General features: G+C 44.4%; 1 protein-coding gene across 2 annotated transcripts in view; it reads left to right on the forward strand.

Moving 5' to 3' along the window:
- Positions 1 to 23,873, forward strand: part of PLCE1 (phospholipase C epsilon 1) — a 323,176-nt gene that overhangs the window by 203,961 nt on the left and 95,342 nt on the right. For both annotated transcript variants that reach the window (XM_058543567.1, XM_058543568.1), the window contains exon 5: positions 21,829 to 21,974. In XM_058543567.1, the coding sequence (XP_058399550.1) occupies positions 21,829 to 21,974 (146 nt within the window). The remainder of the gene's footprint in view (positions 1 to 21,828; positions 21,975 to 23,873) is intronic.

The raw sequence follows: 23,873 nt of genomic DNA on the forward strand, positions 1-23,873 counted from the left end.
CACATCAGAGGGCCGGCCCCGTGGCTTAGCGGTTAAGTGCACGCGCTCCGCTACTGGCGGCCCAGGGTTCCAATCCCAGGCGCGCACCGAGGCACCACTTCTCCGGCCATGCTGAGGCCGTGTCCCACATACAGCAACTAGAAGGACATGCAACTATGACGTAAAACTATCTACTGGGGCTTTGTGGGGGAAAACAAAAAAGGAGGAGGATTGGCAATAGATGTTAGCTCAGAGCCGATCTTCCTCAGCAAAAAGAGGAGGATTAGCATGGATGTTAGCTCAGGGCTGATCTTCCTCACAAAAAAAACAAAACAAAACAAAACAAAAAAAACACATCAGAGTTCACACAGTTGATCCACGGGAGAGCTGGGATTCTGGGCACCAGCTGTGTGCCTCCAAAGCTCTACGTGTAGTGGCACTCCAGTCAGATCAGGGCTCCGTCACCCTCTCTGCTCCCCCCGACTTGTGACTCCCTCCTCCATAGCGTTTGTGGACACCTGTCATTCTACCCTGAATATTTGTCCAACTTAGCACTCCTAGACCCATCTTTAGACATGCCATATTTTTCCATGTAAGGAAACGTAGAAGTACAAATAAGAATTTTTCTTCATATTAATGGTTTAGGTAGAAATCATTTTAAATCCAATCAGTCATACTTGCTTTGGGAGTATAAACTGCCACATTTTAAACTTCAAAATGTAGAGTTCTTCAGCTTGCATTAAATTCAGGTGTCCTTCTTTTTGGTGATTCCCATACTCCACAACAAAAATGTCATACTCAGAAATACCTCGTTTCCTAAAGATATTTTGTCCACATCCCCATCGCTGGAGGTGAGCCTCCATAAGCAGAGAAGATGTGAGAAGATATCTCCCTCCCTCTTGGAGCCTGTCAACCTCGTGCGTTGATGGTGATGAGGGGGAAAAAGATCATACAGACCACAGCCTTGGCTTCTCTCCCTAAAAGCAGAACACAAAGGAAATCAAGCTAAGTGAATATCCACAACATGTGAAGGCAGAAGAAATATTAGTCTTTAATTTGACACAATTTAGGGTAGTGGAAAGGGTGGGAACTCTTGGGTTTTAGGCTGAAAGCTTCCTCTCAACCAGCTGTTTGGGGCTCTTAGCAAAGACGACCTCTGTGGGCCTTATATTCCTTAGCTGTAAATCGTAAAATGTCAACATTGGACTGTTTGTTAATGTATTATTTATGTCTCCTCCTCCTTGCAAAAAAGAAAAAAAAAGATCTCAAAAAGTTTTTAAAAACAGTGGAGTAAAAAGGCTAGAATCATGCCAGAAAGACTAGAATGATATGAGCAAGAATGCCTAGGCAAAAGGAAGCTGATGCCATTGATTCAAAAGTTGGTCAGAGCTTCCTGGTAGCCTAGGCAAAAAGAGAGATATGATGGCTTATATTTCTCTCATTAACTGAAAAAGGAGTGCAGAGAGGAGGGAAAAGAAGAGAAAGGAGAGGAAGAAGGCCAAGAAGCAGCAGCATACCAGATCGTCAGAATATCCAAGCTAAAATCAGGGAGGAATTTTTGTGTGTGTCCTATGGAAAATGGACAATTTTCAGGAGCAGTTTTGAGGACAAAAACATTTGCAGAAACAGTCTCTTTCTGGCCATATTTTTGTATTGACCCTCAATAAAAGGACATACTTGAAAAGTGTAGCTCTCTAAAGATATGCATGTAGAGAGCTAAGAAAATCTAGTTCAGGTGTGTTGCTCACTGCCAGTCTTACTTGGCATAGGGATAAAGCTTAGAAAATCTAAGGCATGAATGCCTGGTCTGACCCTTAGGAGGTCTTGCTCAAATACCAGTTGACTCAGCCAAGCTTTTGACAAACGTAACATGTTATAGACAGTTGAAAATTGAGATTCTTGGCAAGTCCTTTTATATGTAAAAGTAATTTGGATTTGTGAAAATTCCCCCTTTCACCACCTTTCTATGTCCCAGAAGACTCTCACCTATCTACCTGCAGAGAGGGCTGATAAAGTGTATTAATACAGTGACCCGAAGTGAGGGAAAGAGGGAGGGAATTTCCTTTTCTACTCTATAAAATGCTGTATTGTTGGATTTTCTTTTTGTTACAAACATATATGGTACTGCTTAAAATAGTAAAGACTAGATCAGGGACCTGGTGACGGGGAGAAAGAGAAGGAAAGGAGAGAGGGAGAGAACGAGAATGAAGATGAAGTACAGCTGCATGCAAATAAATTTGGAAAGGTCTGTTCCACAAAAAGAGTCAAGTTATGCACATGGAGCCCTAGTGCAGTCCTGTCACTCAGACATTGCTCCACAAATATTTGTTGAATGACTAAATAAATAGAACATGGAGGAGGGGACCAGCCAGCAAGAGTCTGGAGGCGAAGTGGCCAGTTGGCCTTCTCGACTAGGAAACAAATGTACTATGGCTTCTTTAAAGCATTTCGTTGTAAGTAGGGCAGCATCCTAACACGCTTTCCAGGATGAGCAGCCCCAAAATGCATCCCCCAGATTCCTAAATGGGTTCGTCTGTCAGCTGGAGTTATATGTCACAGGCAGGCTGCCAAAAACGACTCTTCTGATCCAGCATAATTGGAAATGAGCTCTTCCTCCTGTCATCAGTCAGCCAGCACTTCTGTCTGCTTCTTGAGGTCACTCTTGGAATATTGTTCATTTGTTCATTCAGTCCTTCATCCAGAAATATTGCTTGAGTGTCTACTATGTGCCAGGCACTGTTCTAGGCTCTGGAGATGCTGCGGTGAAAAAACAGACAAAATCTCTACCCACAGGGATTACATTCTAGTTAGGTGGAGACAGATGATAAGATAAATAAGTAAAACGTATGGCATGATTAAGTGTTAGGGAAAAAAATAAAGCAGAGAAGAGGGATGGAGAACGTTGGGAAGGGGTTAAGTAGGGTGGTGAGGGAAGGCCTCACTGAGACACTCATATTTGAGTCAAGACAGGAAGAGACTGAGGGAGTGAGCTAGCTGGACATCTGAAGGAAGAGCCGTCCAGGCAGAGGGAACAGTAAGTGCAAATGCCCTGTGGGGACATGCATGCCTGGCACTTTCAAGGAGCAGTAAGGAGGTCAATGTGGCTGGGGTGGAGTAAGCTGTGGGGGATGGAAGGGAGCAGTTGGAGGTGAGGTCAGACAGCCTGATAGTATAGAGCTTTGTAAGGACTTTGCGTTTTACCCAGAATGATACGGGAAGTCACTGGAAGGTTTTCACCAAATTGTGTGTATTCTTTTCTGACTTGTTCTTTCATTCAATCTTGTATTTGAAATTTATGCATGTTGATATGTGTAGCTATGATTGATTCATTTTTATTGCTCTATATTCTGGTGGGTACTCTATCCTTCTACCACTGAAAAAGAGTTGTTTCTCTCTTTGCTTTTTCTTTGTCATCGTGTGGATACATCTGTTTCTCTTTGCAATTGTGAGGAGTCAGGGGTGGGGGATATATCCTATTCATCTCAGTCCCATACTGAAATGATTTGAGGATGAGTTAAGAGATAAGAATCTAAGCCATCCTGTTTTTCCTGTGAACAGCTGAATTTGTGCTATCAATGGGCCAATCCTATGCAATGCAATCTTCTGATATCCCTTCATAATGATTCAGAAGGAATGTGAGAATCCTGGAATCTGTTGAGGTACATGGCCTGGCCCCATGGGTGGTTCCTGGCCGTGTATCAGCGGTGGACTGTGGAGAAATCTATGTGCCCAAACATTTGAAATTGCTGTTAGCAAATAGCAAAGTGGTTGGTAAAGCCTGCCTTCTCCTAGTTTGGAGTTTGATGGGTTGGACCAGGCTGGTGGTGTTGAAATGATGTTCTGAGGAGCCCTAGGGAATATTCTTTGAAGAGACTCTGCCCGATTTCTTACCCAGCCTCTCTTCATCCAAAGCAGCTCTGCCTCCTCAGTGTTGTATCCTAGGCATCCCCATAAAGCCTTGGGGCCCCAAAATTTGAAACCATTTGACCAAGTGACCTCTAAAGTTCTTTACAGCTTTAAAGTTCAGCTGTCACACACACACACACAATGTTTGAAGTATTAATGTTTATTTTTTCATTAGTAAATGTTTTAATAAAAATGGTCAAACTTATTTTCACAATTATGAATTTGCTAGCCATTGTAGCCTAAACATAAAACACAATTGAATCATTTACAAAGGATGAATAGCCGCTTTCCCTTTCTTTCCCAGCGTGGAGGAGTTGCGGGGAGACCTGCCTCATTGGAGGTGTGGTAAGGGCTATGAGAGCCACGCAGAGGATGCAGGCTGGTGAAGGGGACACGTAGGTTGTGTACAGAAGAAAAGCCTGGATGGTTGGGAGATTGGTTACTCTGAGCAAATAACTAAAGTGATTGAGTAAATAATTAAATATGTTTAGGATAAATATAGGAACGCCAGGTTCATCACTGTTGGAAAAGATACTTAAAAACCTAGAAAGGAGAAAGGCTAGAAAGAACCTCCAGGTATTAAATGGAAAAGTAGATTTTGTTATGAACTTATGTTTTTAAATATATATACACAAATAAATTTGAGAATAGTTGTCTTTCTCTCTCTCTATGTGTGTGTGTGTGTGTGTGTGTGTGTGTGTGTGTGTGTGTGTGTGTGTTTTCTAGCCCTGTGTGCTTAGGGGACCTAAACGCAATGACATTCCAGTAGCAGTGAGTGCATTGAGCACGCAGCTATTGGATTCTAAATACCATCTCCACTAAAAGGAAACCAGGGCTTCTTGGAGAAATGGCTGATTCCACGTCTGGGGCAGGGGAAATTAAAGATAAGTCTGAAACATCTTGTTATGCTAGAAAATAAGGAAATGCTCAAATGATGATGGAGACATGTCAAAAGGACCCGGGAGGCACTTTAGGACAATGTGAGCTTCATTATGATAGTCATGGATTCCAAAATAGTGAAAAAAATTATAATCCATGAGTCTATGCTGATTTTTTAAGTGAGTGAATAAATAAATGAGGGAGAAGGGAAAACTAATTCTTACTGAAGAATGCAATGCATAAATATAGCTGGAATGGTGGACATATAAATTACCATGTGGCACTTATTTTAGAGCTAGGTGGTCGATCTAGGCAGTAGTCATCAACGGAAGGCAGGTGGATGGAGGGTTGATGAGGAGCAGGATTTTGATGCAATCTTCGAATTATCTCCCCACAAAATACTAATCAATTATAGGGGGCAAATGGTGGCTTTATGGTGGAGAAACCTGGTAGACACCAACCTGACCACATGATCAAGATTCATATCACCTGTGGTGTGAAGTGTTATCCTGTGCCCTCTGATGTGATGCACCCAGCCACGCCCAGCTGCTTTCTGGGGCATTCCTGCCAAAACAACATAACCTAAGTCTGGTCATGAGAAATTTTCCGACGGACCCAGGTTGAGTGCCATCCTACATAATGTAAGCCCTGCAATCTTTCAAACTTCGAGGACATGAAAGACAGGGAAATATGGAGGAACTATTCCAGAATGGAAGAGACTGAAGAGACCTGAGAATGAACTGCAATTTGTAGTTCCCCAGACCAGCCCCTCAGCATCATCTGGGAGCTTGTTGGAAACGCAGAATCTTCTGCCCCCACCGCCACCCCAGACCTGCTGAATCAGAAGCTGCATTTTAACAAAATCCCCAATAAGTCCTATGCACATTTAAGTTTGAGAATGGCCAAGGCCTTAGATCAGCAGTTCCCAAATATAAAGCTTTATCAGAATCACTTAGGAAAACTCTTTAAAAGGACAGATTCCTGTCCTCCTCCCCAGATCTACTGAATTAGATGCTAAATGGTGAAGTCTACAATTAGTTATTTTTAAGAAACTCTTGCAGGTGGTTCTGATGCCGAGCCACATTTAGGAACCACGGGCTCTAAATGATATTGTCATATGTATAAGCGTGACCTAAGAGGGGTTCATTCCACTTGGGCCTCGAAACAGATTGGAGACTCAAGCTAATCGTCACCACGACTCCTACTCCAAGCATGGAGACATGACCCCAAACTAGTACTCCAATGCAGCGGTGGAATGTAAATAAATATTGCTGGTTCACATTTCAGGAGTTTTCCAGAACATTTAAGTGGATTTGAAAAATACTTTTTTAAAAGATTGTTTGTACAAACATCATACTCTTTCCAGTCCTTGTTTGGCATAAAGTTTAATCAGATTTAAAATGGTGAGTGTTCTTTATAAGGTTGTATGTTTCTTTTCTTCCAGGGCATGTAAAACAAGACATCTGGGTTTTATCATTAAAATACTAAAACATGTCCAGCATTTTTAGGAAATCTGGGCCTGAGTTTATATGCTACAGGTGTTGGATATATTTGATCGAAGGCTGCAGTCTATTCATTTAGAGTTAAAAGAAAAAAAAAATTATGCATGCCAATTTTGTTTCAGAAAAATATCTGATTAAAACATTTAAGGTTTTGACTATATTTTCGAGGACTTAGAAAATTAGGAGAAAATAGAAATCTTTTTAGTGAACTTTATATGAAAATATCTAGTTTTCGGACATTCTTTGTTTACCTCAACTCTCATCAACACATACCAAAATTTGCTTTTGCTCTCTTGTTAGCATCTGTCAGTTTATCTATAGAACCTCATGGACATGAAAAGCATCTTCCTTTGCTCATTTCTTCCCCGCCACAGGAAAGATATAAAAATATAGAAGTTAAAGAGTGAGGCTGTGTGTAATGTAGGCATATTCTATGCACGAGTCTAAGACCTGATGCTCTCCGGTCCCTCCGTGGAGCAGAGAATCCAGGGAGGGGCTGTATAATGGCATGGCGAGGGAAACATATTAGACATTAACAAAAAAATTGTAATTTCTAAGTTCAAAGAAATGCCACATTAAATGTAGGTGCCTCACAAAATCAAATACCATATCTCGCTATCATTGAATATGTGCCCATTAATATTAGTAAAATTGGCTAACCTTTCCACTGTGCTTATAAGTATATAAGGCACTTCCACCTGATTTCCTTGAATTCTACAATTCTGTAGGGTGGGTGTTGCTCATAGGCCTGCTATAAAGTGAAGGAGTAGCAGAGAGACCAAGTGGTTAGCCCAGTATCACACAGTCAGTGAACGTTAGAGCTGAGGCTTGAATCCCGCACCTCTGATTTCAAACAGGGGCTGCCCCCCACTGCATCTAGTAAAGAGTATTTGTGCCGTCAACATCCCAAAAACGTGATCTTGTTTTGTTTTGGTTTGGTTTGGGGATTTTTTTTTTTTTTGGTATGAGGTGTCCCTTTCTAATACTTAAATGGTGTTTTTTACTTTTCAGTCTCTGTCAGCTGTACCCTAAGAAGTTTCCAAGTAAATATTTCTCTAAAGAGACTTCTTGAGCCAGATATCAAACATGTCATTACCCTCTGGGGTTAAAACTCACCCTCTCGCTACAGGAGAAGCAAGGCTGGTGTTTGGCTTCTACCCCGCCTTGCCACAGGTCCGTGTAACCTTTAAATAACCAGCCACTCAGACGCCAAAGAGGTCTGTCACTTTTACAGGAACTATCAACACACCCTCAAAAACTTTCAACACCCCCCAAGCTTTTTTAACTCACTTTCCTGAAGAAAACGAGCAGCCTTAACTTCAGCCCCCTCATCAAAATCCCTCCCAAGTCCTGCCAGCCACACAGCCCGGTCTCCAAAATAAATCCCTTTTCTTCTGCTGGTCTGAAGCTCACTTCAGCCTCCCCACGTCCAAAGTTTTGAATTTCTACAGCTCTTAACCTTGCGTTTGTGACCATAAGCTGTTAATCAGGGTCCCCAGCCCATAATCTGCTGCTGCCACTAGTGAGCAGCTGCTCTCTCCTTTCCAGAAACACAGAGCCTTGCAGGAATTTTCCTGGAATGGCTCTTCCTGCTGGGCTCCTCTGCTCACGGAAGCAGTGGTTTCTTGCCTCTTCCTTTTACCTGTCCTGCCATCCCTATTGAAGACAAACAGCAACTGCACCAACTTCTTTTATTTGTTATTTCTCCCCTGTTTTCCTTCCAGCCTCCCTTCTAGAATTCTGCCCCAAATCTCCATGCTCATGGGCCCTTTCGCTCCCATGGCTGTCTGCAGGACACAGCTGGAGTCCTCTCTCTGGCTGAGCTGGAGGAAAAGTTCAAGCCTCAGCATATCTGAAATTCTGCAGGCAGGTCAGCTGTCCACTGGGGCTGTGACATGGCAGGCCCTGTGCTGGGCACTCTCGTTTTCATTGCCTGGCTCTTCTCCCTTTTATTCCTCCAGTTTTGCCCAACTAGGACCCACTGCCACGGTCTCTTAGGCTACCTGAGTTAGCGTCTTTAGCAATTCCTGCAGCTCCCAGCTCTCCTCCTCCTCCTCACCATTGGTCCAGGTTGGCTCCTTCCTGGCATGCACCACTTGTTCACCCAGGTGAGCCTGCCTCTGAGGACCCATAAAGAGGGAGGGATGGAGGGGTGGTGGTGCATCAAATCCCCTTCACAGAGATACGGGGAGCGCAGCAGGTTGTAACTATAGGATGTCCTGAGGTCAAGGGACCTGGGGTCTAGCCCTGGCACTGCCACTGACTAGCTGGGTGACCTTGAACAAGTCACCTAACCTCTCTGGTTCTTGGTTTCTTCATCTATAAAATAAGGGAAGTGGGCTAAATAACCACTGAGGTCCTCTGATTTATTAGTTGTCACGTTATGTAGTAGAACCACATGGCTAAAAGCTGTTACTGTCTGAGGCTTTTCCTCTGAGGCTTTTTCCTCGGCTATGAAATAATAGTTGCCCATCTGCCTTACTCTCTTCATTTTGGATTATAAGGAAAATCTTCCCTGTGTCTTGGTTTTAGAATTCCTCCAATGATATATAGATTCTGAATTTGTGACACCAGTTATAAAACCATATGCTGCTATTTCTGACTATTTCTACCTTCCAAAGTCCCCTCCCACCATGCAGTTTCTAGAGATGAAAGGATTTGTTCTCAGGGTGGGCAGATGCAGGGAAAAGTCTCCACTCAAGCCACTAGCTATACCCACTCTACGCTAAAGGAGCTTGGAGAGACTCAGTGCCGATACTCCAGGGTCTTTCTAGATGTTAATGTTCCTTTGAGAAATGTATCACATGGTCAAAAGAATTTGGGAAACTGAATATTAGCTCCTTCTTAGAGATTTACCATGCACATTAGCATATTTAAAGCTCCGAGAAATCCTGCCAGTGAAGAAATCTTGATTTGTCTCAGCATTTCCCAAACTTATGTGGCCCCAGACACTTTGTTCACAAAATACTTAACATCTGATAGAACACGTGCCTGGAATACAATTCGGGAAACATTACCACAAAAAGTTGCTGATCTGTCTCTATCTGGGTCTTCAGAGCAGAAAGGGATAACTACAGGTGCTGGGTAATATTTATTGGGTACCTACAGTATGCAGAACACATGGGAATAATTCAAAATTGGCAGATCAAGTGCCTGCAGGTCAAGATTTCAAACTCTAAGGCTACAGGGGGCTGGCACACACGCATAAGCATGCCAGTCAGCAAACAAGACGAATGAAGTATCAAGTACGGCTGGGAAGTGCTGGAGCCAGGCCACTGGGCAGTTGTTTGACTTCCCGAATTGAATTTCTGTGCTCTCAGCTCTCAGTCTCAAGTTCTTTGCTTTGCTCCACCAAGGCAGCTTGTTATGTTCAGCCAGTTATGTGATGGCATCACAGGGCACTCGTTGTTTATTTTTATAGATTAGGTAGTTGGTGAGGCATTCTAGAATTTTTGCTTGACATGTACAGCTCTCTGGGTTTTTATTCAGAATTGCGATCTATTCTTCCCCCAGAAAAGATGACCTCCTTTTCGCAAAGCAAGAAAGATGTTGAAGTGGCTGCTGTCACATGCTGTCATTGAATCCTACTCTGAATCGAAAGTAACTGCAGTCTAGTGTACCTGATGTTTCCTGGACAAAAGGCCCCGGGTTCTCAGGGCAGCTGCCCTTTTAGAACCTATTGGTGACTCACTGCTATTTTTGCAAGCACTTGCCCTCCTACGAAACCGTATCCACGTGCCCCTACTTCCTCAGATAGCCCTCGCCCAGGTCATCCTTCCTTGTCTCCTGTTCCCGCCCTCCCTGCCTACTTTGCTTAGGCTTTCTATTGAAATGCTTTTTCCAAATTTTTTTCTTTTGCCTTTACCACCTTCCCTCTGCCTCTCCTTTCTGGCCTCTTTAAAGCAGTGAAAGATCATTCTTTCTGCCGGTTTAATCCTTGGTAAGTCCCTCCCTGCTAAGCAGAGAAGAGAAACTGGCACTCTAATAAAAAGACCCACATCTTCTACAAAGAATACCTCTTGGAGAAGGAGCTGCTTGTTATTATTATTTTTTAATTATCAGTATTAGTTGACATTTACTGAGTCTGTACTCTGCTCCGAGCACAGGAGCCCTTCCCATGGATTGTCTCTTGTGTTAGTCACCACAACCCTTGTGATACAGGATATTTAGGACATTTATTATTCCCATTATATGGGTGAGAAATTGAGTCTCAGGGAAGATAAGAAACTTGCTCAACGTCACAGAAATAGTGAAAAGCTGTGTCAAGAAATGAACCTGCATTTCTTTGGCTCCAAATCCTGTGTTCTCACCATTACATGCCCTCCTCCCCCCGCCTCCCATTGGAACAGGGAAGTTGAAGAGACAGAATTCTGGTTTTCATCAGCTTTATCCCCTAAAAAGTTCATTCACAGAAGCTCACCCCTACACACGTGTACTGCACAGACGGCAGATTTAATTATCTTCTTCTTAATGATCTATGCTATCTATCCATGTCCAGCAGGCCAGGATGTAATTGATCTTGGTGGGATGCCAATATCCTTTGTTTCTTCACAGAGATTTGTCTTCAGGGGAACATATGCCAACACAGGCAAAGCATTTTATTCCCTTCCATTCTCTCCTTCCTGCTTGATCATTAGTGTTGGTTTAGTTGTTACTTTCCTGTTACCAGCTCACCATCTGCATTGCAGTTGGCAAACATTTGCCATTGGGCTCTACAAGTGAAATAGTGACTTGCTGGGCTCACTTTTACTTTCCTGTGACAGGCATCCACCCGCTCTGGGGCCCAGAGTGATTCACGCCATGTCTCAAAACCTTCTGGACCTGCGTGGCCCTGGAAGACAACCTTCACTCTTCCCCTTTTCCCAAGCAGTGTGGCCTGTGGCCAGTGGCTTCCTCATCCAGGGCACTTGAGTCATCAGGGAGGCCATTTCCTGTCCATCACTCAGGGTACCTCAGAATGGGCCCAGCCCATTCCAGAGCAGATGAGAAAGCCACCACTACCCTCATTCTCTGATGCCCCGTTATCTCAGAGAAAGTGGAATCTTCTCGTCATAGGCTGCATTACCCGTAGGCCTTCTATGTCATGGCTCCCTGGGTGTCCTTCCCCAGCACTGGTCTCTTAAGCCTCTTGAGTGAAGAGCAAGCTGGCAGGTGACTACAGGATGGAGCTGTCAGCCTCACTTCTTCTACTGCAGCCCCCACATGCCCTGAGCACTCAGGTGCACGGACGCTCTTCTAGGAAGGGCAGCACCCACAGCGAGCTGGCTGCTGTGCTCTGTATGTGACTCAAAACAAGAAGTTATTGAGGATCCACCACTCATGCTGGAACCTGTGCTGGGAAATGGATGAGTAAAACAATGCCTGCCTTGAAGGAGCTCAAACTGCAGAGCAGGGCCCTGGGGGAAAGGGGTCACAGTGCAATGATCAAGTTATATTAGCGCAGAGGATTGATTAGCCGAGTGAGGGTTCAAGAAAGGCTTCCTGGAGGAGGTGACATATGGGCTACTTGGCAACTAATTGGATTTGGGAATGGAAGGTGAAGGGGGAGTCAAAGTGGGACCCCGGTCAAGTGGGGTCAGGGTGGGCTTTTGGAGCCTCTGGACCCTCTAGGTGGAAATGTCCAGTTAATTCTTGAATATACAGGACAAGAGGTAGATATTCGGAGACAACAGCAGAGAGGTGAGTAAAACCAGATACATAAAGGAAATTATCTAGGGAGAGGATGTAGCATGAGCAGAGATCTAAGAAGAGGGGCAGGCCCGGTGGCACAGCGGTTAAGTGCACGCACTCCGCTTTGGGGGCCCGGGGTTCGCAGGCCCGGATCCTAGGCACGCACTGATGCACCACTTGTCAAGCCATGCTGTTTCAGCGTCCCATATAAAGTAGAGGAAGGTGGGCACGAATGTTAGCCCAGGGCCAATCTTCCTCAGCAAAAAGAGGAGGATTGGCAATGGATGTTGGCTCAGAGCTAATGTTCCTCACAAAAAAAAAAAGAAGAAGAAGAAGAGATCTAAGAGGAGCCAAGGGTGGATCCCCAAGAAACACCAGCATTTAAGAACCAACTCATGCCAGCACAGGACAATATTATGAGCATGGGCTCTGGGGCTGGGCTGCCTAGGTTGGGGGATCCCACCTCTACAACTTACTAGCTGTTGATCTTGGGCAAGTGACTAAACCTCTCTGTGCTTCCATTTCATCTGTAAAATGGGGTGATAATGACGTATACCTCATTGGGTTGTTGTAGGATAAAATGAGTTAATACATGTTAAGTTCTAAAAACGGCGTCTATTTAAGTAGACTCTACAAGAGCATTTGCTATTATTATTGTTTCTGATGTCAGAAAAGGGCGAACACAGCCTGTGACAGTCAGCCTCTCAGTGCCCACTGGCACTGCCCAGTTGAGATCCCCAGTGAGGAGAGGTGAAGGAGAGTCCCCATGGAAGCCAGATCACAGCTGAGACAAGAAGGGACCAGTCATTCTGGGTGGTGAAAATGCCACCATCTCCTGGGAGATCAGGGACAGTGTCTACCTTGCTCATTGCATGCCCCCAGTGCCCAGAGCGGTGCCCACTGGAGTGTGAGCTCCTTGAGGGTGGGCACTCAGTCAAGATTTGCTTACGAGTATATGTTTGCTAAAGGTCCCACGACTTAGCTGGAGCAAAGAGGCTGCAGGGACCAGGGGAGGCAGGTAGGCCATTCCAGTGGTGGCAGCAGCTCAAGAAGCAGATTTCTTGGGGGCATCTCCTGACTCTCTCTGTAACCTCTGCCTGGGACACCTGGCTGTCTCCATGAGTGAGTTGCAGGGATGGAATCGCTCACAGTCTTCTCTCACACACTCCTTCCTCTTCCAGACTCTTTAATTCAGGAGGACCCTGTCCTACTTTGCATGTCATAGAAAACTTAGAATTTTAGATGCGTGATGGAACCAGCAAGCACCTACACCACATTCTCAGTGACCCCTCAGAATGCTAACATGCTACTTCTAAAGGGGATGTGACTCAGCTTCGTCTCTCAGATCTTCGAGCTGGGTTCCCCATAGTCTTAGCTGAGGCATTTCTTTGCTCAGTAGATCAGGGTAGCTGTTGGGGCTAAAAGCTGTGATTAATTCACTCTTTGGTCTAATGCCCACAAGAAAAAATGGAAGGTAGTAAAGCATGGTAGTTTAAAAGCACAAGCTTTTGATTTGGCTCATTCCTAGTTGTGTAACCTTGGACAAGCTAGCTTAGCCACTCTGAACTTCAGCTTCCTCATCTGTAGAATGGGGACAGTATTAATACCAGCCATGTAGGGCTAAGAGGATCAGATGGGATAAGCAGTGTACCTCTCACAACTACATGCCCAATACTTGGAAGCTGTTACTGTTGAAAGGATTATTAAAATCATGCAAAGAGAAAAAGAAATTGATTCATAAATGGCCCTGCAGTCACATCATGGTAGTTTGGAGCTAACAGCTCGCTTATATCAAGACTTTATGTAAACTGCTAGCCATGGGTTTTAATCCCATTATTAAAATGGGATGAAAATGACAAGGACCCTATTCTAGGGCTGTCAATAAATGCTTTGACAAAAGAGGAGAATATGCGTGAAATGAGGCTTACTCTTGAATACCATTTAATAATTGGTTTCAGAATGAATGACCCATTCAATTGAGTATGATAGGAGAGCAGAGGATAACACCTGCATAGCTGTTGGCGATTCTCTGCAGTCCATTTAACTAGAAATGGCATTTGCATAGCTAAGTCAAAACATTTCCCCTAGTTGATTTGAAAACAGTAAATAATTCTAGTGAATTTAGAACCTAATTGGGCCGGCCGCCTGGCTTAGCGGTTAAGTGGGCGCGCTCTGCTACTGGCGGCCCGGGTTTGGATTCCGGGCGCGCACCGACGCACCGCTTCTCCGGCCATGCTGAGGCCGCCTCCCACATACAGCAACTAGAAGGATGTGCAACTACGACATACAACTATCTACTTGGGCTTTGGGGGAAAAAATAAATAAATAAATAAAATTATAAAAAGAACCTAATTTCTGACTATTTGGGGAATTTATAGTTGAATAATTTGAGCATAAACAAGTATTTTATGCAAACTATGGGCAAGACAGTTTGCAAAAAATAGAAAGACGGCCAGGGTACTATGGTCTCTATCCTCAGGAACTGACAATTTAGAGAAGGTGGACATATATATAACTGACTTAATTGCAAGGCAGAGCATGCTATCTTACTTTTCTTATACTTGCTCCAACCCCTCCTGCCCCCATGCCTAGCATAGTTCCTGGCCAATTCACAGGCATGCAGTAACTGTTTGTGGAAAGCATAAGCGCTGTTACAGAGATATAAATAAAGTACTTTGGGAAGGCAACTGGGACCAACGAGTGGTAGAAAGACCAGACTTCCAAAGATGGTAGCACATAAATGGGTTAAGTTGATCTGGTACTTGCCCAATCATAATATCAACCATGCTACTATTTAATTGTTTGCTTATGTTATTTTCCCCCATGAGGCTCCAAGCTCCCCAAGGGCAGATACCATGTCTGTCTTGTTTACTAGTGTCCAGCATGGTGCACGATACATAGTAGATACTCAGTAAGTGTTTGTTAGAAGAGAAAGGGTCATCTCAAGCCAAGATATATTTGTCAAGGCTTTTTTTTCAGTTGCAAGTTAACAGCAACTCAATTCAAGAGTTGAATTGCTCAAGCAAGAGAAGGAAATTTTTTAGTTTATGTATATGGCAACTTCAGAGGGCTTCAAGTATGGCTGGATCTAGGAATCTGACCAGTGTCCTCAGGAATCCATCTTCATCTTTCTTTTCTGTTGGCTTCATTCTCAGGCACGCTCTCCCGATACTGTGGCAAAGATAGCTGTCAATAGCTCCAGGCTCATATCTGTGCAGTTTGTGATTCCAACAAAAAGATTGTGTCTCTTTTCCTGATAGTTTTGGGAAAGACTGAAGAAGGGCTCTAGTTGGCCTGGCTTGGGTCATATACAATCTTTGAACAAATCACTGAGGCCAGGCCTGAAGGCAGGGAGTGGGACAGCCCTATGTAATCTATACAGATTAAGATGAGGAAAGAGCAATGCAGCTAAGAGAGGTTGACCAGCCAAAACAAAACAAATAAACAAACAAAATCCCCTATATATTCACAACACAAGGAAACGGATTGAACAATACTATAGAGATAGGAATAGGTGGAGAATAGGAAATGATACAAAATGTAGTAGGCTTGAAATGTCAGACAGATGAGTGGTGGGCAACTGAAAATTTATGCTGGATCAGATGGTGCCAGGCTTGAAGGCCAAAAAAAGAGGTATAGGGTTTGTTCTGTAGACAGTTGTGATGCAATTTGAAAGGAAGGAGAGGGATATAATGTAGGGTGTGTTTAGGGCTTCTCCAGAAGCCACCTTCAGGTGTCTCCCTTTTCACCTCCGTGTCCCTCCTAAACAAAGAGTCATCAGTAGAACCGTGCCAAGCAGGACAAGGAGTTGAAGAGACTCTTCTGCACCTGCTTCATGTCAAAGAGGATGCCTGGCACTGCATCCTTGGTACTGAGCCCCCGGTATGAATAAGTCACGGTCTCTGCCTTTAAGGAGCTTACAGATGGGGGAGATTGGTCCAGGACAAGGTACTATAAATACACCTGTAAATACATATATGTGTATTTGTGTGTATGTGTATGGGATAGGGCGATTTAAATAGAAAAAAAGGATATTTTATTCCTAATGAAGAGTCAGGGATGCCTTCAGAGAAAAGGAAATATGTGAGTTACCCTTCTGTTAGGAAAGGCTTGTGCTCAGGGCACAAACCCTTCTCAAGCAATCACATTTTCCTCCTGGTCCAGCCTTGTCGTGGTTAGAATTGGTACTTAAAGATTCCTTTCTTCTGGATTTCTGTGTTCTGTTTCCTCTACAACTCAGGTAACAGTATTAATAGTAGTGGTAGCAGCAGCAGTATCACAATAGTAAACATTTATTGTGTCCCTAACCACACACCAAGCATCATGTTGAGATCTTTAGATATAATCTCCAGTTTCTCCCTCACGATAGTTTGATGAGGTAAATATTATTATTTCCATTTTACTGAAAAGGGAATTGAGGCCGATGGGTTAGGTGGCTTGCCTCAGGGACATGTACAAGGCAACAGTGGAACCGAGAGGTGAATGCAGGTCCTGTCAACTCCAGCACCCATGGTCTCCACACCGTGCTGTGCTGCCTCCCTCTGGCCTCTCCTTCCTAGTTCCACACGGGTCGCAGCCCCAGTCTCCAGTGCAGTTACAGAGACGGTGACTTACAGTGGTGACTGGTACTACAGACATGATGCTCGAGCTCTGGCTTGAGGCTCAGGAGTGCAGAAAGGGACGCTGAACCCCTGGGATAGTTCTCATTTAAGTGTGAGCAACAAGCACAAGGGAGTCATCTAAAAATGCAGATTCCTGGGCCCTGCTCTTGGAGAATATGGTTTCTAGGTCTAGGGGAGACCTTGGAATCTGCATTTGAGCAAACACTCTACCACCACCAGAGATTCTGGTGCCGGTGCTCCACGTTGTGAGGAGTGCTGCCTGGGCAGGGGGGTGTGTGTCTGTTTGTCTGTCTGTCTGTTAATGTGTTGTGTGCATGTACGTGTCCACACACTCTAATTCAAGGGTTGTGTTAGTAAAGCTCCATGGAGAGCAGGTGTAGATGTGTACTAATGTAAACTACTTCAGAGTGCCTTTGTCTAGACATTCGCTGTCTTCTTTAGATTTCACCATTTGAGCCCAGCCTTTGCAGTTAGGGGGACCAGATACCCATTAGAAAGGATCATCTTTCTAGGAAAACTTCTGCTCAGCGTGTTCAAAAAAACTTTTTGGCATAAAGTCATTTGTCCCGTTTTTCTGGACTTGAGAACAGCAGTAGGAAGCGTTCAGGCCTTCTCCCAAATATAATCCCGGACCTTCTGGAGGCTGAGAATCCTCTCTGCCCATGGCCTCCTGGGACTCTGGGTGGCCTGCCTGTCAGTCAGAGCCACCGAGCATCCCCACACTGGAGATGTGGGAAAGATGGTCTCTGTCCTTGAGGACTTACGGTCTGGTGGGGGAGACAGAACAGATCCATGTGAAAGAGTCAGGCAGACAAATGTAACAAAAATAAACCAGATGCAAATCCATGCAGTAGTGAGAATCCAAGTGCAGACGGAATGTTGAACTCAAGGTCTAACATTAAGTCAAAGAGAACCAGAAGAAGTTGAATGTGAGGTGCTACATGAGCCATCAGATAAGCCTTCCTGGTCACATCCACTCATTCACCGAATCTCATTAAGCACTGACAGTGGACACTGCTACTGGTGAGCACAGCAGAACGGATGTCTGCCTTTTGGGGAACACAGTGCTGACTGTGCAGGGAGTCTGGGGTCAAGGAGATGTAGGGGCACTAGATAATGCACAGCATGAGAACCTAGCCTAGTGGGATGTCAGAGCAGGCCTCCTCGAGAAAGTGATGCTTTCATCAGATTCGTGAAGGCAGCGTGCCCCTGACTACAGAGGAGCCAGGATGAAGTACAAAGGAGGCCCCAGCCCTTGGCCTGCCCACCTTCTCTTTCCATCGTGGCTCATATGCCTGTATGTGGACACCTCAGGCCTCAAGTTCAAACCCCATCCACACGCCACCCCCCTCACTGCCCCTGGGCGAGCCTTCAGGCCTAGAGTTTTGATCTACCATCAGGAGGAATGATCCAGATAAAAGGCCCTTGCAGGCCTGGAAGTGGGCTTAGGGCTGTTTGTACAGGGGACTTGGTATTCCAGAGTCTACAGGGGTGAATGATCTGGAAGTGGGTGCACAACCAGTGGGCAGACATGTTCCCTCCAACTTACGGGCTTCTCACTCTATGGAGAGGGGCACAGCTGGATGAGCCAGTGTGGGCCTTCTAAAACGTGGGGCCCAGGACAGGGATCCTGATTGTGGGGTCTAAGGGCAGTTGTGCCTAAAGGATAAGTACGTGTTGGCTAAATCAAAGGTGGGGTATGGGGGAAGCCTTCCTAGAAGGGACGACCAGTACAAGATCCCTGGGATGGGAAGAAGCCTTGGTCACCTCCCTCAAAGCAGGGATGTGGGGGAGAGCTGAGGTGAGGTTGGAGAATGGACAGGGGCCTGGTGGGTCAAGGTAAGGTTCGGCTTTACACAGGACACGGGCAAGACGTGGTGGAGCAGGAGAAGGTCATTTTGTGGAGCAAGAACATTCCTTCTAAACTGAGCTTGTGTGATGCCAATTAGGTCTTTGATGTGAGAAGAGAGAGCAAGCTGTTCAGTTTGGCTAGGCCTGAGAGTCCTGAGAAAAGTGAGAGAAAGAAGAAAAAAACATTTGGGGAGGAGCAGTTGTGGTGGAGTTGTAGGCATATACCAAGGGGTCAGGATCATCAGGGTGAGCACAGAGCCTCTGGGAGGAACTCGGGAAGAACTCTGCTGGGGGCCAGAGTCTCTCTCTACTCTGTGCTGACCATTGAAATAAGGCAAAATAATCTGCCACGTCTAACACCTCTCCACCCTAGGGATGCTCCCATGACTGAGTCGTAGGACATTATATGTATGTGATTTTTGTGTTTTTCTATGTGATTTCGGTGTCCTGAAATTCTTTCTGGGTTGGCAACATATCCCATTTTCTACTTAGTAAATGTGACTGCCCTTTATGCTTCGGGCAACATTTTACAGTCATTGCTGAATCCTTGTTTCCTTTTTGTGTCTTTTATTTTCCATAATTAGTGATGACACTGATCACTTAATGCCTGTGAAATTATGAATACGTTAAGCCGCAATAAGAATTGTCCCTGAAGTCGGTAAGCAGATGTTGCACTGTGTTTGTGTGTTTGTGTGTGTGTGTGTGTGTGTGTGTGTGTGTGTTTATGATAACAGTGCTTACATGATCTCAACGACCGGGCCCTGGGGACTCACACTCCGAGATGGAACAGTTGGTTTAAATTAGGTTTCCATGTGAAATACGGTATCGCTATTTTTTTCCTAGCATTGTGGGAAAGTATATGGAAAATGATTTGACTGATAGGAAATAAATCTGGTTGCGTGATCAGGATTGAGGCACAAACCACGTGGTGATCTCTGCCTGCTCTGTGACGCAGGCCTCTCCAGGGGAAGATGAGTTAACCCTTTCAGGCCCCTGGACTAATAAGTCACTGTGTGGTGCCAGCATAGTCTGAAAGAACAGTGACTTTCCAGAGACACTGATTTGCCATCAATTTCACCAGGAAAGGAGCTAAAGACATAGGAATAATCTAGCCATAAGCTTCGAGGACTCATGCATTGGGTGTCTTTGACTTTTCAAGATTTCATTTTTATTTGTAAAGAGATGGGTTTGAATTTCTAGCTCAAAGAGTCAATGATTTTATGATTCTAAGTGTTTGCTGATGATTTCCTACAGCAGCATAGGGCTCATCAAAGCAGATCACACTCAAGGAAGAATCGGACAGAAGCACTAATGATGCTCAGTCTCTATTGGCAAAATAATGTCTTGCTCTAGTGAGCCAGAGTTTCACAAAGGTGACTGTTAACTGGGTATCTGGGTGAGGGGACATGGCATGGAGACACTGAGCAAGGAACTGCTCATAGCTGCAGGAGAGAGGCTGGCTCTGGGAATCCCAAGAGTTCCTGTGTGCTCAAAGCAGTCCCAGGAGATTGGAACTGATGGTTATCTTCTTCCCAAGAGGCTCTGAATTCCTTTCAGGGTGATCTGGACCAGGCTTGTCCTAGAGGTCTGAGTCCACATCTGCTCTCCTGGTATTGCATGAGGGCCCAGCGAAGTCCAGAGCAGGTAGAGAGCAGAGGTGCGTGCTCGGAGCCCACTGAGCTGGGGCTGGGCTCAGGGATGGCAGGTGGCCCATCACATTTTGCTTCAGCCAATTTCAGAAGGGAAGAGACAGATTATTACTGCAGTGCTCCTGGCTGGTGCCGGAGAAGAATGCTGTTTTATCACTGAAACTCCCTGTTGCTTGTATTTCCCTATTTGTTTCTGGGTGGGGAGAGGAAAGAGGTGTTCAGCATCAGTCTCTTCTGTTCTGCTTTTTTCATTTCTTTAATCATTTTTAGTACTCTTCTCGATATCGTCTCCTTTTATTCCAGCTCTGTCTTCAAACGTGCAGCTCTTATTGAGTGCTTAGAAGGACCTAACCAGTGCCAAGTTTAGAGAAACTGTCATCTTTCGTCAGATGTAAGAGCACCGGACTGGGAGTCCTAGTTTTGACATCCACAAGAATTGTGACCTTGGAAAGTCACTCTCCCATAAGCCATAGATTCTTGATCTGGAAAAAATGGGGTTGGACTGCCCTCTGCCAGGAATAAATGCCATTCATTCCTATCATTTTATTGATGGGGAGAGGAGGGGCAGTATGCATAGACCTTGAACTCTTTTCTTTCTGCATTTGTCATGGGTCACCACAAACTCTGCGTTCAGGCCTCACCCTCACTCAGGCCAGGGCAATGAGTTGCTCCCCAGGTTTCAGCACTGTTGTGAACCAAGTGCAGCTAATGGCCATGTGGGGTTAAGACCAAAGCTTTGGTTTGTTAACAACTGAGCTTATCACCCCAGAGATCAGCCAGGATAGAGAAAGTAACTTAAATGAACACTGGTGTCCAAATACCATAGTATAGGTAGCAGCAAAACAATCCGAGATGTTAAGCAGAGGATTTTGAGGCTGCAGATCACAAAGGGGTACTTTAGTAGTAGATTATTATTAAATATCATACTCCAGTCTGTGTGGTGGAAAAAACAAGTCACATTAGAATAAAGTTAAGCCTGGAGTGGGAGAACATTAGAGTTGGTATATACACATTTGGCATTTAGTAAGTGGTTAATAGTGCCACCTCTGGGGCACACACCTCAGTCCAAATTCACTCTTTACCACCTGTTTGTTGGGGACCTTGAGCAAGTCTCTTAGGCCTTCTGTGCCTCAGTTTCCTCATCTGTAAAATGAGGATAATAATAGTCCCTGATTCTTAGGATGGTTGTGAGACATAAATGAGTTAACTTATGTAAAGTGCTTAGAAGAGTTCCTGGCATATAGTGCTATGTAAGTGTTTGTTCTTATTATTATTTAGTCATATGAGAAGCATAATAGATAATGCATTTGTAAAAGATAGTTCAAAAATATATATATTTCTGTATTTTTTCATTTGATATTATGTATTGTACTACTTGATAAATGGTCTGTCATTTATGGGATAAGTACATTGATCGCCTTTAATCTTGCTGTCCGTCAGTCAAATATATTTAAATCAATATTATTCTTAGACCTTATTTTCTTATAGTCTCATGGAATTTTATAGATCAAGAGAGATTTTATGAATTGCCTTTCAGCCTCCTTATTTTAAAGATGAAGATGAAGAGTGCAGAGAGGTTAAGTGACTTTCCCAGAATCCTGTTGCAAAGCTGTGATGGAGCCCGAGCTTCGCATTGGTCTCCGGGCTGGGTCCTTCACTTCCTAGTACTAAACTGATTTTTGAAAAGAGAAAAACCATCTTCTTATGAAATAATATGTATCAAGCTTCCAGGACATAGTTTCAGTGAATGCCTCTCTTTGCATTTTCCAGGTGAGCTCCTGGGTGACGTGGGTAATCCTCACAGCGGGCTCCATGGAGGAGAAGCGGGAAGTCTTCTCGTATTTGGTGCACGTGGCCAAATGCTGCTGGAACATGGGCAACTACAACGCCGTCATGGAGTTCTTGGCCGGCCTCCGGTATGGGCAGTGGGGAATATGGTTATCTGGGCACGGTTTCCTCTTACCAGCTGAATGGCACTGAATTAATTGCCCTGGTAACCACATTTACCTAAACCAGGCAATTGGTAGTGATTATTTGGGGGAAATATATTATCCTCTCTTAGCTCTGTCCCTCAAAGATGCTGCAGAATTCAGCCCCTGTGGGCCAGTCATGATCCTAATTAGCTGTGTCTGCTCTGAGCCCATGCTCTTGGCCAAGCTGAGTAAAATTACCTGGTTGCATGACTCCGTCAACCCCAATCCTGACCCCTCTCTTCCCCTCCTGCCCTGTAAATCGCACTGTTACCTCTCTCTTCCCAGCTCTGCCTTAAGAATTGCCCCAGCACTGTAAGCTCCCAACCACCGACTGCCCTTAGGAATAACAGTGGCTAACACTGATAATAAGCATTCTCTAATGTTAGCTCTCATTTTTATTGAACACTTACTGTGTGTCAAGCATTGGGCTAAGCATGTTGCATGCATTAACTCTTTTAATTCTCAGAACAATATTTTGCAATAGATACTATTATTATAATCACATTATACAAAAGGAGAAACTAAAGTTAGGAGAAGTTAAGTCATTCACCAAAGGTCACCTGGCATGGGTAGGACATGAATGCAGGCAGCCTTGATTTCAGAGCCTGCCCTTCACCTCTGTGATATCCTGCTCTTATGCCTTCTCCATCAAGCTAATAATAAGGTCACCATTCTGTCAATAAAGTCTCCCACCTTATTCCCTTTCAGCCTCGGTTACCTGGCATACAGTAACTGTCCTTCATGCTTGTGGGAGGCAATGTGGTGTGAGGAGGAAGAACATAAGTTGTTGAGTCAGAATAGCAGGGACTCAAATCCTGGCTCCCCCACAGAATAGCTGTGTGATCTGGGAAAATTACTTGACCTCACTGAGCCCAGTTTCTTCATCTGTAGAATGAGGATAATAATAAAAAAGCGCCTATCTCTTTATGTAGGATTTAGTGAGATAATATAAAGTGTCTGGCGTATAGTAAGTCTTTATAATATAAGAGAACCTCTTACTGTTGTTGTTGTCTGAGATTCACCTTCTCAATGAGGGTTCTCACTATAAATAGATCTTGCTTTGTAAAATTATCAACTTTTTTCTTTGATTCTCGAGGTCCTACATAGGGATTCAGGATTGGGGGAGGAGAGGAAAATTCTCAGAGTTGGAAATTTTTTGTCCTTTTGAATTTTCTTAACTAAGAATAAACTCAAATGATCATGTTGTTAGCATTTAAAATGATCATAGAAATGTACCAGGTACGGCTCAAAAAAAGGAAAAAATAGAAAAAATACTGGGAGAACAAGAGGCTATATCCAGATGATTTGATTCTCTTTGTGATAAATTTTCTATAAAGAAACTGTGTTACTTTTATTTAAAAAAAAAAAAAAGATCATATATGATAAAATAGTTCTATTTCAATGATGCTTATCCTTCTATGTTTGACTGGTAAGTTGGTGCTGGCTGTTGGCTGGGGACCTCACTTTCTCTCTTCTGTCCTCACAGCATGGTAGCTGGCTCCCTCCGAAGTGAACAATCCAAGAGAGCAAGGCAGAAGCTGCAGTGCCTTTATGTCCTAGCCTCAGAAGTCACACGCTGTCACTTATGGCATATTGTACTGGTCACATAGGACCAGCACTGGTTCATTGTGGGTAGGGACTGTACTGCACTAGGAAGTGTGGATCCTTGGGGGCCATCTTGGAGGCTGGCTGCCACATACCATGTATTAGATTCTCTTGATACAAGAATGGCCTCAGAATGACCCATGGAGACCTTGGGTGAATGTGACTTTCAAACCCAACTTAGTTTGGATACAAAATCCAAGAAGACCATAGAGCCAGGTGATTCTCTCTTAGAAGAGG

This window comes from Diceros bicornis, chromosome 6, assembly GCF_020826845.1.
Source record: "Diceros bicornis minor isolate mBicDic1 chromosome 6, mDicBic1.mat.cur, whole genome shotgun sequence".
Classification (NCBI taxonomy): Eukaryota; Metazoa; Chordata; class Mammalia; order Perissodactyla; family Rhinocerotidae; genus Diceros; species Diceros bicornis.